Below are 15304 nucleotides of genomic sequence, written 5' to 3' on the forward strand. Positions count from 1 at the left end.
TTCTATAAAAGAAATAGTTCTAAAAATATTAATTAATTTATAATTTATTAATTTGAAATCTTAATATTTTAACTTTACAGTTTATTGATGATTAGGCCAGCCGCACACGTTTTGCAACCGTAATCGTAACACATATCGTCAAAATTTGCCAATCACAGTCGAGAATTGCCAAAATTGTAAGATCATTCTTGACTGTGATTGGCAAACTTTTACAGTATGTGTTATGCTTACTGTTATGCAAAGCGTGTAGCGGCTAGCCTTATCAGCGACTACAATGCTTCTATTTCTGATAACATTCCTAATAATGATTTTTCAATGTTCTTTTGTTTTTGGACAGAAACAAATTTTTTAAAGCAGCAAAAAGTACATATTGCCCTGTCACTTCGCACATCACTTTTACATAAGTAGGGATACATAAGATCTGATGACGATATGTAGTACTCAATTTTAGTCAGTGAAAGAAGAAACGAGAAAGAGGAGAAAGAAAGATCAAGACAGACTGACAGAGAGAGAGAGAGAGCGAGAGAGAGAGACATAGAAGGAGGGAAAAAGGGATAAAGAGCAGTGGAGTGGGGTCAGATGGTACGTACGTAGTCAGTGAGCCGTTTTAAGGGGTGAGAGAGTGGGTGGTGGATAGGTGGTAGATCGCTAGTTAGCCAAGAGACATTGACATGCTATCCCGTCAGCATGGCAGTGTCTCCAAGAGTTGCGCGCTCAAAAGTTGCGTTTAAGTTTAATTACTCAAAGTTTAATCGTAAATATTTTTTAAAACAACTTAAGGTGGAGGACTACGAAATCTAAATCTTATTACTCTATCACTTTGATAAAATTGTTTTTTGAAAATAACTTAATAATTTCATTTGAAAAACAATTTGAAAATAATTGAAATAGTGAAGTGTAATGTTTTTAAAAATGCAAGACACGAGAGTATATCCGGAATCAAATTAAAGGTGTGGTTAAAAAAATACAAGAGAAGTTTAAAAAGTTGATATAGCAGTCACAAGTGATAAATTAATATAATAAATTAATATAATAACAAAATATCTAATGAATAATTATAGTTGCATTATATAAAACGTAAATAATTTAGTCTAATTGAAATTAAAATATAATCTAAAATATATAATGTATCCGCTTTAAATTTTTAACTTACTTATAAAATATCGTAAAAATATTCACGTGGAAATAAACATTTAAAAAATAAAATATTAAATTTTAAAAAATATTTAAAAAATAAAATATTATTAGAAGACCTTAAAATATACTGTATAGTAACGTAACAACAATAAATTAAAATAAATTAAAAAGTGTGTGTGAATATTGTACAGCATACAATATACATAAAATATATAGAAAATTAAAACATTACAAGAATTAATAGAATATTGTAAAGTAAGAAAATTTAGATTTGAAAACGTTTGATCAATGAAAAGATATAGTGCGGACTGGAAACTTCTGTCATGATGTAAAGACTTTTCTCTTATTAAGCATTATTACGTTGTGATCGTGAAGTGACATAATTCGCTATTCAAATTTGAAAAAACTATATTAGAGATATAAACAAAAGTAACTTGAAAGTCGATCAAGATTGTAGCTATAAGAAAATTGAAATTTTTTAGCAAAAAGTATTGAGTAAAGATCATGTAAGAAAATGCAGGCATCGCGAATCTGTGAATGGGGATATGCTACGACAGGTTTTCCACAGAAACCTCTAGCACGGATTGGCAGGTCTTCCAAGCCATAAAGGTACGTCTATACACGCGTGGCCATATGCACGTGCATTTTCCTTCTTCATTCGGTCATTCATAAAAAGTCATTCATCTGATCGATTTTTGTAGTTACATTCTGGTCCAGCAACAGCAGTATATTTATTGACTATAATTATTGGGTATGATTTATACATATAGTAAAAAAAGTGTGATTTGATGGAATAAAGTACACTGTCAAAATTTAAAGAAAATGTGTCATATAAAAATAAAAAGTTTTTCTCATAGAAATTAAAACACATAAATACATCAATCTTGGTTTCATACGTATTTTTAATATGCAGTTCAGAAACAAAATATTTAATCTCAATTTTTTATTAAATTTTCATTATTATTGAAGAAATTAATAATATATTAATTACAGAAAATTTAAGATCACGAAAAAAAGTTTTGCTCATAAAAATTAATATACACGACTTTGTACTATAACTTCTTGCAAAATTTAAATATGTTATGTTTATTCTTAATAGAATTCTTACAAAACGTGTTAATCTGAGTATTTGTGTGATTAAATACAAAAATTAAGCTGTTACAAAATATTTTCATAAAAATAAGACATTGAAACAAAAGAAAAATATTTGACCTTTAAAATTTATTTCTTTTCAAAGAAGATTCATAATCTCGATTGTTAGATTTGTGAGATCTCTTTTCTTACTATAAGAAAGCTATGAATAAGGTCAAGTCGGTATATACGCCGTAGCTATGGAAAATTTAATTTATCAAGTACTATTTACTATGTTTAACCCTTAAACACACCGATCCCGTAAAATACGTAAACACATTTTCGAGGAGACTTTTTGAACTTTGAGAAGTTATAACTTTGATTCTAATCAACATTTTTCAACAATCTTTTTTTTTTTTTTCAGATAAAAGTTCAGAATCTCAGAAATGTGACTGCATACTCGATATTGCCGAAAAATGACTTATTGTTAAGTTATAAAAGAAAAACCATTAAGCAAAAATTAGAAATTGTTCCAAAATCCACTTTTCCTTTAAAAAATCATATCTCCGCAATAAAAAACTTTTAAGGACTTTCCAATACGGCATTTTAAAGCTAAAGAGTCATACTTTCAAAAAAAATTATGGTATTGTCATTTCTTTTAAAAAGTAGAATTATATAAAGAGAATATGAGGTATTTTTGGGTGTCTAAAAATCTACTTTTTTTTTTAATTATATCTTTGCAACAAAAAACTGTTAAAGACTTTACAATACGGCGTTTTAAAGCTAAAGAGTCATATTAAAAAAGAGTTATGTTACTGCTATTTCTATTAAAAATGTACTTACGTAACAAGGCAAGTATGAGGTATTTTTTATAAACTCAAAGCGTCTAAAATTAAAAATTGATGTGTTTCATAATATATTTCGGACCCTACGCAAAAATCCTCTCTTTCGCGGCACTATAATATTTTAACTTTAGCCAGAGTAACATACGCGAACGTAGGAACAAGTGCTGTTTTCCACTCACGCAGCGTCTGTATTACGGCATAAATCCCGCTCGCTGAAAAGGCCGTATATCCTAAACAAGTGGAATAAATAAGATATCAAATTAAATAAAGATTACAAGAGCTATGCACTTGTATCTTGCTTGTAGTAAAAATTCCATTCTTTACTATTGCTCTACATTTACATACCATGAAATAATCGTTATGCCTTTTACATTTCCTACATCATTTTACTGGTAATGGTAATACACGATCGCGCTACTTCTACATGAAAAAATCAATTCAATTCACGATATTTTCGTTAATATTAACAATAAGGAACTGTATTTACAATACAAAACTAATATAGCATAAAAGCACATAACAAAGTGGTTGTGACCAAACTATCTTTATTCCTTCTATTTTTTCTGACATCTGCGGTGTAAATCTCCACGCGGCGTAAAAATACCGACTTTACCCTACACATTTTCACAAAGAAAACTTAATATTCTTTAATCGCACGTTTTCTGTTATATTATGAAGAATTAATGACTAACACTTTCTAACTTTTCCTAAATAAATTCACTTAATGTAACTATATTTTCAAAATAAATCGCAAATTAAAAATATTTTATTCTATCTCGTCATTACTTTTTCATATAGATTACATTTTTTTCTTTAATTTTTCTCTGACTTTTCCATTTATTTAACAATTTTGTAAAGCTACTTCAACGCTTAATGATAAAATAAATATTATTAATTGATAAAAAAAAATAGTTTTAGCTCGAAAAGTATCTTATTTTTCTGCAAAAATGCAGAATAATTTTATCATATCGATGTGCAAATTCCTTTATTTCGCGATATATCTAATAAACTTGATTTTTGCGTGTAATAAAACAAGTAAAATACTGCTTAACCACTTCCACATCTACTTTATGTCGCAAAAAGACCAGCATTCATGGCGAGTGGCGGCTCGCAGTGAAGCTGCGCGCCGTTACCCGGACGACCGGAGAGGGCTGGACCAGCGCTAGCGCGTTTTCATAGGGAGAGGAGACGAGGGTTGCAAAGAGGAGGAGTGGGTGGGCACAGTGGTGTGCATCCGGGGGATAGGCCACCGTCGAGAATTTCACAGAGATGGAGTTTCTACAGAATCATCATGCGGTTAACACCTCCGCACCGCCGTATACCTTGGGCACAGGTGAGACTTAGAGATTCTCATATTTATTTCGCGAAAACAATTGCAAAGGTAGTCACAAACAAAACAAAAACACAGGTAATAATTGACAGTGTGAAATTTTGTGAATATATGTACATATATATATATAGTTACAATATTTCTCATTCTCCTATCGCAATTATAATTCTCATTCAAATTGTGAATATTAACTAATCTTTATTGCATTATTTATTGCGTCATTGTCAGATTATAAGTTCAATTCAATTCCATTTTATAAAAACAATTCAGATTCGAAGTGCTTGCATTAGATAATGTTCTCCAATAATTAAGTAAAGTGACTTTTTTAAAAATATGTGTCCGTTTCTACAAAATATTTATAATTTTTCAAAAAAAAGATATATATAAAGGAAAAGAGGGTAATATATCACCTATTTTCATTGTACTGTGCAACTTTGTTTATAATTAACATTTTCTATTGAAAATTGAATGATTACATTCCTCAAAGTGTTGTTTGACAGGTTCTAGACTCAAAGTAATGAAATAGCTATTATTTAGGACGTGATTTATAAAAATCTAATGCACTGCATAATCGATGGAAGAAAAAAAGTAGTTGTAATATAGCCATTCATAAAAATAATTTATGAAACTCAATTTTAAAAAATTAGTTTAGTTTAAAAGAAACACAGTACCTTGTTACAAAATTACATATTTTTAATTTTTCATTGTTTAGAATTTTTTGCTGATTTAGAATTTTCCTGCGTTCAGAAGCTTTAGAAATACCATTAGAAATTTCAGTAAAAATATCATTTTAAAATGATGTCTCTAATGTTTCTAAACACCGCTCTATAGAATGATAATCAATTTATCCAAGAAATGTTTCGATATAAAAATTTCTATTAAAAAGCCACATTAACAAAATTCCATGTTATTGTTTTAACTTTGTATAACTCAAAATGTATACGGCCGAATAAAAAGTTAAAATAACAAAAAAACACTCGAGTGTATGTACCGAGTGTGATAATACACTCAAGTTTAAGAATAATGAGGAAGTGTATGTAATTATAAAGGTTAAAAATGTATTTTGAAAAAGTTTAGAAGTGCTCAAAAGTAAAAATGCCTTATAACAATTATCAATCATTATGTATTGGCATACTAGCATCACTAAAAAACGACGGGCTACTAAACGAAGAACTCCATAAGTAATTGTTTGAATACGTCACCTAAAAACGGAAATAATAGGGGTAGCCATATTGTCGACAGCAGCTTCTTCTCCTTTATATATATATTTATATATACTCGTATTCACAATATATCTTATAGTAAAAAATTAGAGAGCCCTAATTCATACAGTATTATTCTACTACACTACACTTTTTTATAACAATATAATGTAATAAGTTTTCATTTACTTTAGTAGTTACCTCATTAAACCTATAATATTATTTGTTTAATTTCTTTTAAACGTAATTACTCGTGTGAGATATTTCTGATACTCCAACATGTTTCCACTTACATTATTCTATTTGTTAATTTTTACACTATATAATAATATACTATACATTCTTTAAATAAGAATAAACTCAAAAATTTTCCTTAAATTGTGAAACAATTTGCGTTAATTATAATATCATAATATAATAGTTTTAGTTATTAAATGTAGCGAATTTTAAAAGCTGGAGTGTTCTGAATATTCTCTGTGAATAATGAAGGATTAACTATCAAAAAACTATTGCAAATGCGGAATACTGTCAATAGTAGTGAATAGTTGCCAATATCACAATTATTTTGACTGATTTTGATAATCGAAAAAATTGTATAATCTGATAATTTGATTATCTTCCATTTGCAAGTTTTATTATAATAGCACAGCATAAAATTCACCTTGCGCATTTTTGCAACCATCAGTTATTATATCTATGTTAAAATTTCGCATTCAACAATATAAATATAATATAAGATACTTTGTTATATTATATTTATATTACTAAGTGCAAAATTTTCACCTAAATTAAAAGATGGGTATAAAGGCTAATGAGATTCCAACGCCGTTCGTGATGCGCAACAAATACAAATAGTTTTAGACAAAAATTTTCCTTTTATTCAAAAAATTTATTTTGAAATCTCATTAGCCTTTATGATCATTTTTTAATTTTGTCAAATCTTGAGAGTCTTCTACTTGAATATAATTGTTTCACATAAATATAATATAATTGATGGTCACTCTGTCGACTGAGTGTATTCTGACAAAAGACAATATTCAATACAGTACAAACTGCTAAGGAATGTTATCTAAAGATGACTAGAAGACATCTTAAGAATATTTATACATAAAAACGTTCTAAAAACATACTCAAAACGTCTCTCAAAAGTGTGCTATATGAAATATTACAAAAAAGTAGAGGAGAAGAGGGTATTATGGTTGCTGTCGACAATATGGCTACCCTTATTTTTTCTGTTATTAGGTAACGTATTCTAACAATTGCTTATGGAGTTATGTTTAGTAGCCCATCGTTTTTTAATGATGCTAATACGCCAATACATAATGACTGACGATTGTTATAAAGCATTTTGACTTTTGAACACTTCTAAACTTTTTCAAAGTACACTTTTAACCTTTAATTACAAACACTTCCTCATTATTCTTAAACTTGAGTGTATTAACACACTCGAGTGTATTTTTGTTATTTAACTTTTTATTTGGCCGTTTATATTTTGAGTTTTAGAAAATTAACACAATAATATGGAATTTTGTTAATATGGTTTTTTAATAGAAATTTTTTATCAAAATATTTTTTCGATAAATTGATTGTCATTCTAAAGAGCGGTGTTTAGAAACATTAGAGACATCATTTTATGCTCGTTGTTTAATGTTGAACAAGGATAAAATGATATTTTTAATAAAATTTCTAATGGTATTTCTAAAGCTTCTGAACGCAGAAAAATTTTAAATCAGGAAAATTCTAAACAATAAAAAATTAAAAATATATAATTCTGTAACAAGGTACTGTGTTTCTTTTAAACTAAACTAATTTTTTTAAATTATTTTTATGGATAGCCATATTCCAACCACTTTTTTTTCTTCCACCGATTATGCAATACATTAGATTTTTATAAATCACGTCTTAAATAATAAATATTTTATTACTTTGAGTCTAGAATCTGTCAAACAACACTCTGACAAATGTAAACGTTCAACTTTCAATAGAAAATATTAATTATAAACAAAGTTATTCAATAAAATGAAAATGGATGCCATATTACCCTCTTTTCCTCTATTGATGCTTTTTCAATTTATGTTAAATTTAACATTATTGCATAGCCCCAACAGTTTACTTAAATTTTTGTATTAATTTAACGAGAGTATGTTAAAAAGTAACGTAAATATTATGTAAAAAATTAATAAATATAAAAATATAACATTTTGACAAAATTTGGAAACACAAATTATGAAAGCATAAATCTTCAGTAAATTTAATAATCACATCTTAAACACGTATATTTTATTCATTTATAAAATTTATATTTGAAAACTAATTATTTTTATATTGTCTACTTACCTATAATTTATGTTATTTTAACACTTAAACTATAACGCTCGAAAAAATTACATTAATGGCAAAGAACAGTCTGACAAACCAATATCAATCATGTTCCTAATAATTTTATAAATTCTTTATAATGGGAAATATATTTTATTCAATTATTCTAAATTCTTATAAATAGGAGAGGCGGAAAAAAATGTTTTAATGTGAGGATTAACAAAAAATCTCATATACGAGATATTTCTAAAGTTTACAGAACTTTACCTATTGTTAGAAACAGTTTAAAATTATGAAAAACAACAAAATACGTGTTTGATAATTTTTAGTGGTTACTTTTTTAAGGGAATTATGAAGATTAGCCTCCCTGAAGGAATGCTCTAGAAGAATCCTTGCTTGTATATTTCAAATAGAATTCTCCTAATTGTAATATATTATTTAAAAGAGCATAATAAAAGAAAATTGTTCGTACAAAATGGAACTTGATACATTAACCTATTCGAGAATTATTTAGGATTAAAGTCTGAAAATGGACAGCTTTTTAAAAATTGTTATTTCTATTTGAAAATTTTAAAAAATTTTAAAAGATTCTAAGAAATTTAAATCCTAAAAATTTTCCTAATATTAAACTATAATATCACACCAGGAAATAAAAGTTAAAATGTGTAAGTAACACGTAAATAAAAAAATACATACATACCAAATACTACGAACAAGTAACGTAAACGGTAAACTTCGGTCTGTGAGGGACTGCTGCAATTTTTCAACCGTTTCATATTATACATTAAAATTTGTTTGTGTATTTAGTTTTCATGCCGGACATTATATGCATTTACAATGTTTTCTTTGATACATGATTAAGTTTCGTCTTTCCGACTTTACTTTTTCTCGCTTTTGAATAAAAAATTATTCGACTTTTAATTTTCAATTTTCATCTTCTTTGGGTTTGCCACGAAAAATGTTTCTGATTTTATCTAAGTTTTATTCCTTATTACACAATAATTTTTATGTATGACGTTTGCTGTGGGTTTCTTTATTTATTTTATGTGTATTTCATTATATTTTTTTAGTGCCGGTTATTCTACTTTCAGATAAATTATGTGATAATTTACCTAATATATAAATACCTTTTTCTGTACACATAGACATAATGGATTTGTAGACATACATATTTATCTCTTAGATATAATTACCACGTAACTTAACCACGTTGGCATAATTTATAACATAACAGCGCGTCTTATGTGCTATTAGTTTATATATATATATATATATATATATATATATATATATAATACAATTTTATATTATACCAAGAACAGATAAACAATTTTAAAAATTATATTTAATTATATATAATTAAATCAGGACTCTCAAAATTTAAACAATAAAAAATTGAAAATAGGCTATTAGGAGTTAGAGTTCCTAAAATAAGAGTTTGATAAAATTGCCGCCATATACAGCCAAATTTACGTTGGTCATACTGATTTCTCATCTTTAGGTTGGCTATATATCGTACACCCAAGGATTTTGATTCTGTCCATTTTGATTCTGAAATTTTCCAAACTGAGAAGTCACCACTTTCTACATACTCGCAGTTCATGATTAATGAAATGACTAGAGCTTATTGGTCGTTACGTTAATCATGAACTGTAAGTATGTAGATAGATAGCGACTTCTCAGTTTGGAAAATTTTTCCATGGACAGAATCAAAGTCCTTGGGTGTACATGATGTGGTTCCGTGTCTGGTGTCAGTTCGATTCAGATTACTTATAAATCGGTTGCTAAGATCGTAGTTTAGTAAATTAACCAACATTAAGATAATAATTAAATAATTCATTAATTAATTTAAATATACATATATAACATTGTGAAATATTTACAAAATGCATTATTGAATAATATATTAGCTATACAGTATTTTTGTCTTAATTATTGTTTCTTTTTACTAATATCATATTTAAAATTCCTGGTTGTTTGGCTGTTACATATGGCGGATTGAAGCAACCAATTAAAAATCGTCACTACATTTGCCAAACACTTATTTTAGGAATTCTACTATGAGTCAGCGCGCAATCACAATTCATTCGCTTCTGTTAAGAGGAATAAGTATTTATAATAATATTAATTATGATTGCGCACCTATATACTGACTCTCATCAGCCTTTATTTTCAACTTTTTACTATTTTAATTTTAAAAATATAATTACAATAAGACACACTGAAGTGTAGTACTCTGAAATTATCAAGTGATCAATTATTAATGGGCTAATAAGAGTAACTGTGGTTGTTGGTGCGTAGAATTAACAATTTTACTAATTTAAAAACGGACGTTTTGACTCAGCTTTAAGTCATTTTCAACTACAATTCCTTCTCCCTTGAGCGCAGTTACGTTTGCTTTCGCAAGATAGATTTTGCAAAAGCAAACGTAACTGCGCTCAAGGGAGAAGGAATTGTAGTTGAAAATGACTTAAAGCTGAGTCAAAACGTCCGTTTTTAAATTAGTAAAATTGTTAATTCTACGCACCAACAACCACAGTTACCCTTATTAGTCTATTAATAGTTGATTATTTAAAAATATAAGTTTACATGATAACATATTTATAATTTATTTCATTATTTATTTTAATCTGTTTGAATACAAAAACAAAAAAAAACAATGAAATAAATATAAACAATATCGAAGATTGTCGACTCGTCTTCCCACTTTCTTTTATGATGATTTTGCCAATCGTAAATTAAATTAATATTAGTAAAAAATTTTGATCAAGAATTGTGACTAATGATTTTGATTGGTATAACAACCATAAATTGACCAATTATATTTGGAAAAAGGAATTTCAGTCTTCAGGCTCTAAAATAATTTCCTTATTTTCTATAAAATCTAAGACTCTTTCAATTTTACAAAGGCAGTCTTATTTTGTAAATCAAATTACGCTACCAAGCGAGTGATACCCATTTTTTATATTTAAATATGTAATTTTTATTTGTTAATTTGTTTATTGAAAATGACCATATTTACGGTCAAAACGTTTAAATTTTAATATGTTGTTTATTAAAAATTTTTTATATATATTAATACGACGACTTAGCTTTGCTCTTTAAAGCCTTGGCAAATGTTGTTTAATTTTTAAATCTTAAGAGCGTCGTTTTCATTTATTATTGTAATTTTTAATAATTTATAGAGTGTTCCCGGGTTAAACAACTAAACCTAAAATATTAATTCAGCACCTCAAAACAAACGAAAATTTTCCTCTGGACGTATGCTCGCAAACGCTTCTTTCAAGAGATATTTACTTTTGAAGTTACACAGTACTGTAGGAATAAATAATTGAAATATCTTTTATTTTTTTGTTTTGAAGCTCCAAGTTTATTGATAGGCAAAACTTATAATTCGTAGCTCATTGCTGTTAATTCGTTGAATGCTGTTGTAGAATAAACTTATAATATAATCATGCCTCGTACGTATTCTATTCTAATAGTTGATGTGCCGATTTGGTACATTTATATATTTTGTGAAGAAAAGTGTATGGAATGCCTGTTAATAACTTTCAATCATTAAAACGAAGAATCGTGCAAGCGTGCAAAGAAATTACGAATGCACAATGTCAGTCATTCGTTCTGTCATTGATAGATGCAATGCTTGTCTCCTGGCTGGAGGCCATCATTTTGAACAAAACATTTAATGTAATAACTAATTTTGATTATTGTAAAGCAATAAAGAGGATATATCTTATTTCGACCTTACTTCGACATTATTCATTCCTACACTTCTGTCACTTCAAAAGTAAGTATCTCTTAAACAAAGCGTTTGCGAGTATATGTCTAGAGTAAAATTTGTATTTGTTTGAAGATCCTGAATTTATATTTTAAGTTTGGCTTTTTAACCCGGAAACACCCTAAATATTAATAGAAATATTTGGCAATTTTGAAATATTTTATTACTTTAATTAAAGAACGTACTCATATATAAGAAAAATACAGGGGAAAAACAATTTTGTTAAAATATCTAAACATTTAGCTAGACACAAGTCTGAAAATAATTTTTGTTAAACCATCAAAATATTCATGCAGGATGTTTGAGTTTATATTTAAAAAGTCAAAATATTTTGCAGCATTGTTCATCATGCTTGAGTGTCTTACAAAATTATTTTTAAATCTGTATCTAGTTAAATTTTTTAGATACTTCAGCAAAACCGTTCTTTTTGTGTACATATTTACATATCAAGAGATAAAATAGCGTCTCACGATAAGTATACGCGCAGAGCTTGATTGTCTCAAATACTTCAAGTATTCAAAATAATTTATACAAATCTTTGTTATAATACAGAAATTATTAGAAGTATAAATAAGTTTCCACCGTTTCACAAAAAATGGCGCCACTATGTTATGGTTGAAATTGTCTGTTGTAAAACGTTATATCGTAAGGTTGGACATCTGGCAACAACATAACCTTGAAATATTAGCGATTTTGTATCAGCATCATATATCTTTTTTCGTGTAAAAATTTCGAGTTTTGAGCCGAACCTAACCTAACCTAACCTAACCTAAGCGTCATTTGCGGAAGCTTTTGATTTACTTCTTTAATTTGAAGAAATCTGCAGCCGAGGCGCATCGATTGCTTGTAGAAGCATATGGTGAGCCTTAAGTGAGAGAAGTTGCCGTGAGTGGTTTCACAAGTTTAAGAACGGTGAACTTGATGTCGAAGACAAAGAACATAGCGGAAGGCCGAAAGTGTACGAAGACGCGGAATTGGAAACATTATTAGATGAAGATTCGTGCCAAGCGCAAGAAGCATTTGCACTTACATTAGAAGTGACTCAACCAGCAATTTCACATCGCTTAAAATCATTGGGAATGATTCAAAAACAAGGAAACTGGGTTCCATATGAAGCTGAGAAACGTTGAACGCCAATTTTCCACATGTGAAATGCTGCTTGCCAGGCATAAACGAAAGGGTTTTTTGCATCGTATAGTCACTGGTGATGAAAAATGGATTCACTACGATAACCCAAAGAAGAAGAAATCATGGGGACCACCTGACCATGCTTCAACATCGACAGCCAAGCCGAACATTCATGGAAAAAAGCTCATGTTGTGTATTTGGTGGGATCAGCTTGGTGTATTATGAGTTGCTCAAACCGAATGAAACCATTACTGGGGCTCTCTACCGAACACAATTGATGAGATTGAGCCGAGTACTCAAGGAAAAACGTGCCCACTACTACTCCAGACACGACAAAGTTATTTTTCTGCATGATAATGCTCGTCCACATGTTGCGACGCCGGTCAAAACCTACCTGGAAACACTCAATTGGGAAGTTTTACCCCACCCGCCGTATTCACCAGACATTGCTCCTTCTGAGTACTACCTGTTTTGATCGATGGCGCATGGCCTGTCTGAGCAACACTTCACATCATATGAAGATACAAAAAATTGGGTCGATTTGTGGATAGCTTCAAAAGATGAAGCATTCTTCCGACGCGGTATCCGTATGCTGCCAGAAAGATGGGAAGAAGTAGTGGCTAGCGATGGACAATACTTCGAATAAAACATTAGGTAACGTTCTTCACAATAAATGCCCAATTTTTTATAAAAAACGGCGGAAACTTATTTATACTCCTAATAGTTATTTTGAAACTAAACATATAAATAAATTTTGTTAAATTACGAAACATTTTCTAATCTCTGCTTCGCGATGAAATTTTGCATTAATTATCTTGAATACTTAAAACATTTATTCAAAATTAATTGATATATTTATCATTACTTCTTAAGTTAAAGTTTTAATAATAAAAAATAACATCATATACATTTTAATAAACTAAACAAAATAGGGGCACGCTACAGAGCTTTTGATATTACATAATTTCCTACAAATTACAAATTTAATATTATACTATTAAGCCTCGATACACATAACTGTCAAAACGCGCTCTACGCAATGACAGCAACTCACGAAGTAAGAACAGCAGGAGAATCAATCAGCATGACAGAAAAGCGTCAATAATAAACTTCGAGACTTTCGAAAGATATGATTATCGATTTAACATGCACTTTTTTAGATAGGAAATGTTTCAAGATGTTTATTAATCGATGCGCACTTTATGTGAATTGAAAAAAAAAGAAAAATTAATGTTTAATTAAATATTTATTTCAATATCTAAATATCAAGATATACTTTGCCTAATTAAACGGTCAAAAAATCCTTTCATTTATTTGTTCATATTCTCTTGCTCTCTTACGCGCTGTCTCCTTTTTCTATTTTTAGAACGTCATTTTTATGACCTTTATATATTTTACACAATGTTCTTATATGCAGATCGTAATGGATAAAATCTCAAGACTCCTAAATAGTTGAACAAGAACTTGACGGTAGCGACGTAGTATGGTGGAAAAAATTAAAAATATTAGGTGTAAAAAGAAACATGTTGACGATGAAATTTTGTCGCATATCACTTCGTTATAATATGCATCATTGAGAAAAAGTGACTTGTCTCGTATTTATCAAATTCATAAAAATGGACCGCAAGAAAAAGTATCTTTGAATTGAAAACGTAAAACAAAAAACATAATTTTCATTCCTTTTAACAGCTGTCCGTATGTATTCTCGCCTGTATAAGTTTCACTTTGTGCCTTTTACGATTATTTATTTACTGTCAGGACTAGGAAAGTTTTATGAGCCTCGCGTTTCCAATGTTTTCAGCGCCTCTATAAATCTCGCCCTATCTCCTGAGGAACTAAAATTCAATATGGCGCATATGTATCTCATCTGATTTCGCCATTTTAGTCTTGATTAGTCTATGCAATTCAGCAGTTCCACACTTCCACGTTCGTAACTTTTGTGTCTTGGACCCTGGATAGCCTTGGAAAAGGAATCGGAGATTTGAGGACCAGGAATTATGTGCCTTCATAAATCTCGTTGAGGCATCCTACAAAACACGTCCGAACACGTACACGGTCTCAACGAGGCTCATGAAGGCACACGATTCCTAACCCTCAAATTTCCGATTTCTTTTCCAATGCTGTCCAAGGCATAAGTCACAAACGTAAAACTGCACAAAAATAAAATTATAATATATACTTTTAAAATAATCATAATGTATGCTTTTAATTACTAAAGCTTTTGCATAGATAAAAATCATAAAATGGTTTTTATTTGTACTAAATGGTCTTGCATTTTTATCGACAAAACGCCGTTTTTTTTTTTTAATTTTAGTTCCTCAGGATGCAGGGTGAGATTCATAGAGAAACTGAAAATTGGCAACGCGAAAACAATGGGAATTTTTCAACTCTGCTTACTGTCAGGGAGGAAAAAAAGAGTTAAGATCCATTTCCACATGTATTTCAAAGCGATTTTATTATTTTGTTTTATCTAAATTTTCTTTACTTACAAATC

At 29.1% G+C, this 15304-nt stretch overlaps 1 protein-coding gene across 1 annotated transcript in view; it reads left to right on the top strand.

The window, feature by feature from the left end:
* The first annotated feature begins 1312 nt into the window (after window positions 1-1312).
* The window catches only part of LOC105194407 (protein glass), a 141501-nt gene continuing 127509 nt past the window's right edge, over window positions 1313-15304 (top strand). The window contains exons 1-2 of the mRNA XM_026140007.2: window positions 1313-1746; window positions 4137-4386. Coding sequence (XP_025995792.1) covers window positions 4323-4386 — 64 coding nt within the window. The 5' untranslated portion in view covers window positions 1313-1746; window positions 4137-4322. The remainder of the gene's footprint in view (window positions 1747-4136; window positions 4387-15304) is intronic.

This window comes from Solenopsis invicta, chromosome 10, assembly GCF_016802725.1.
Source record: "Solenopsis invicta isolate M01_SB chromosome 10, UNIL_Sinv_3.0, whole genome shotgun sequence".
NCBI lineage: Eukaryota > Metazoa > Arthropoda > Insecta > Hymenoptera > Formicidae > Solenopsis > Solenopsis invicta.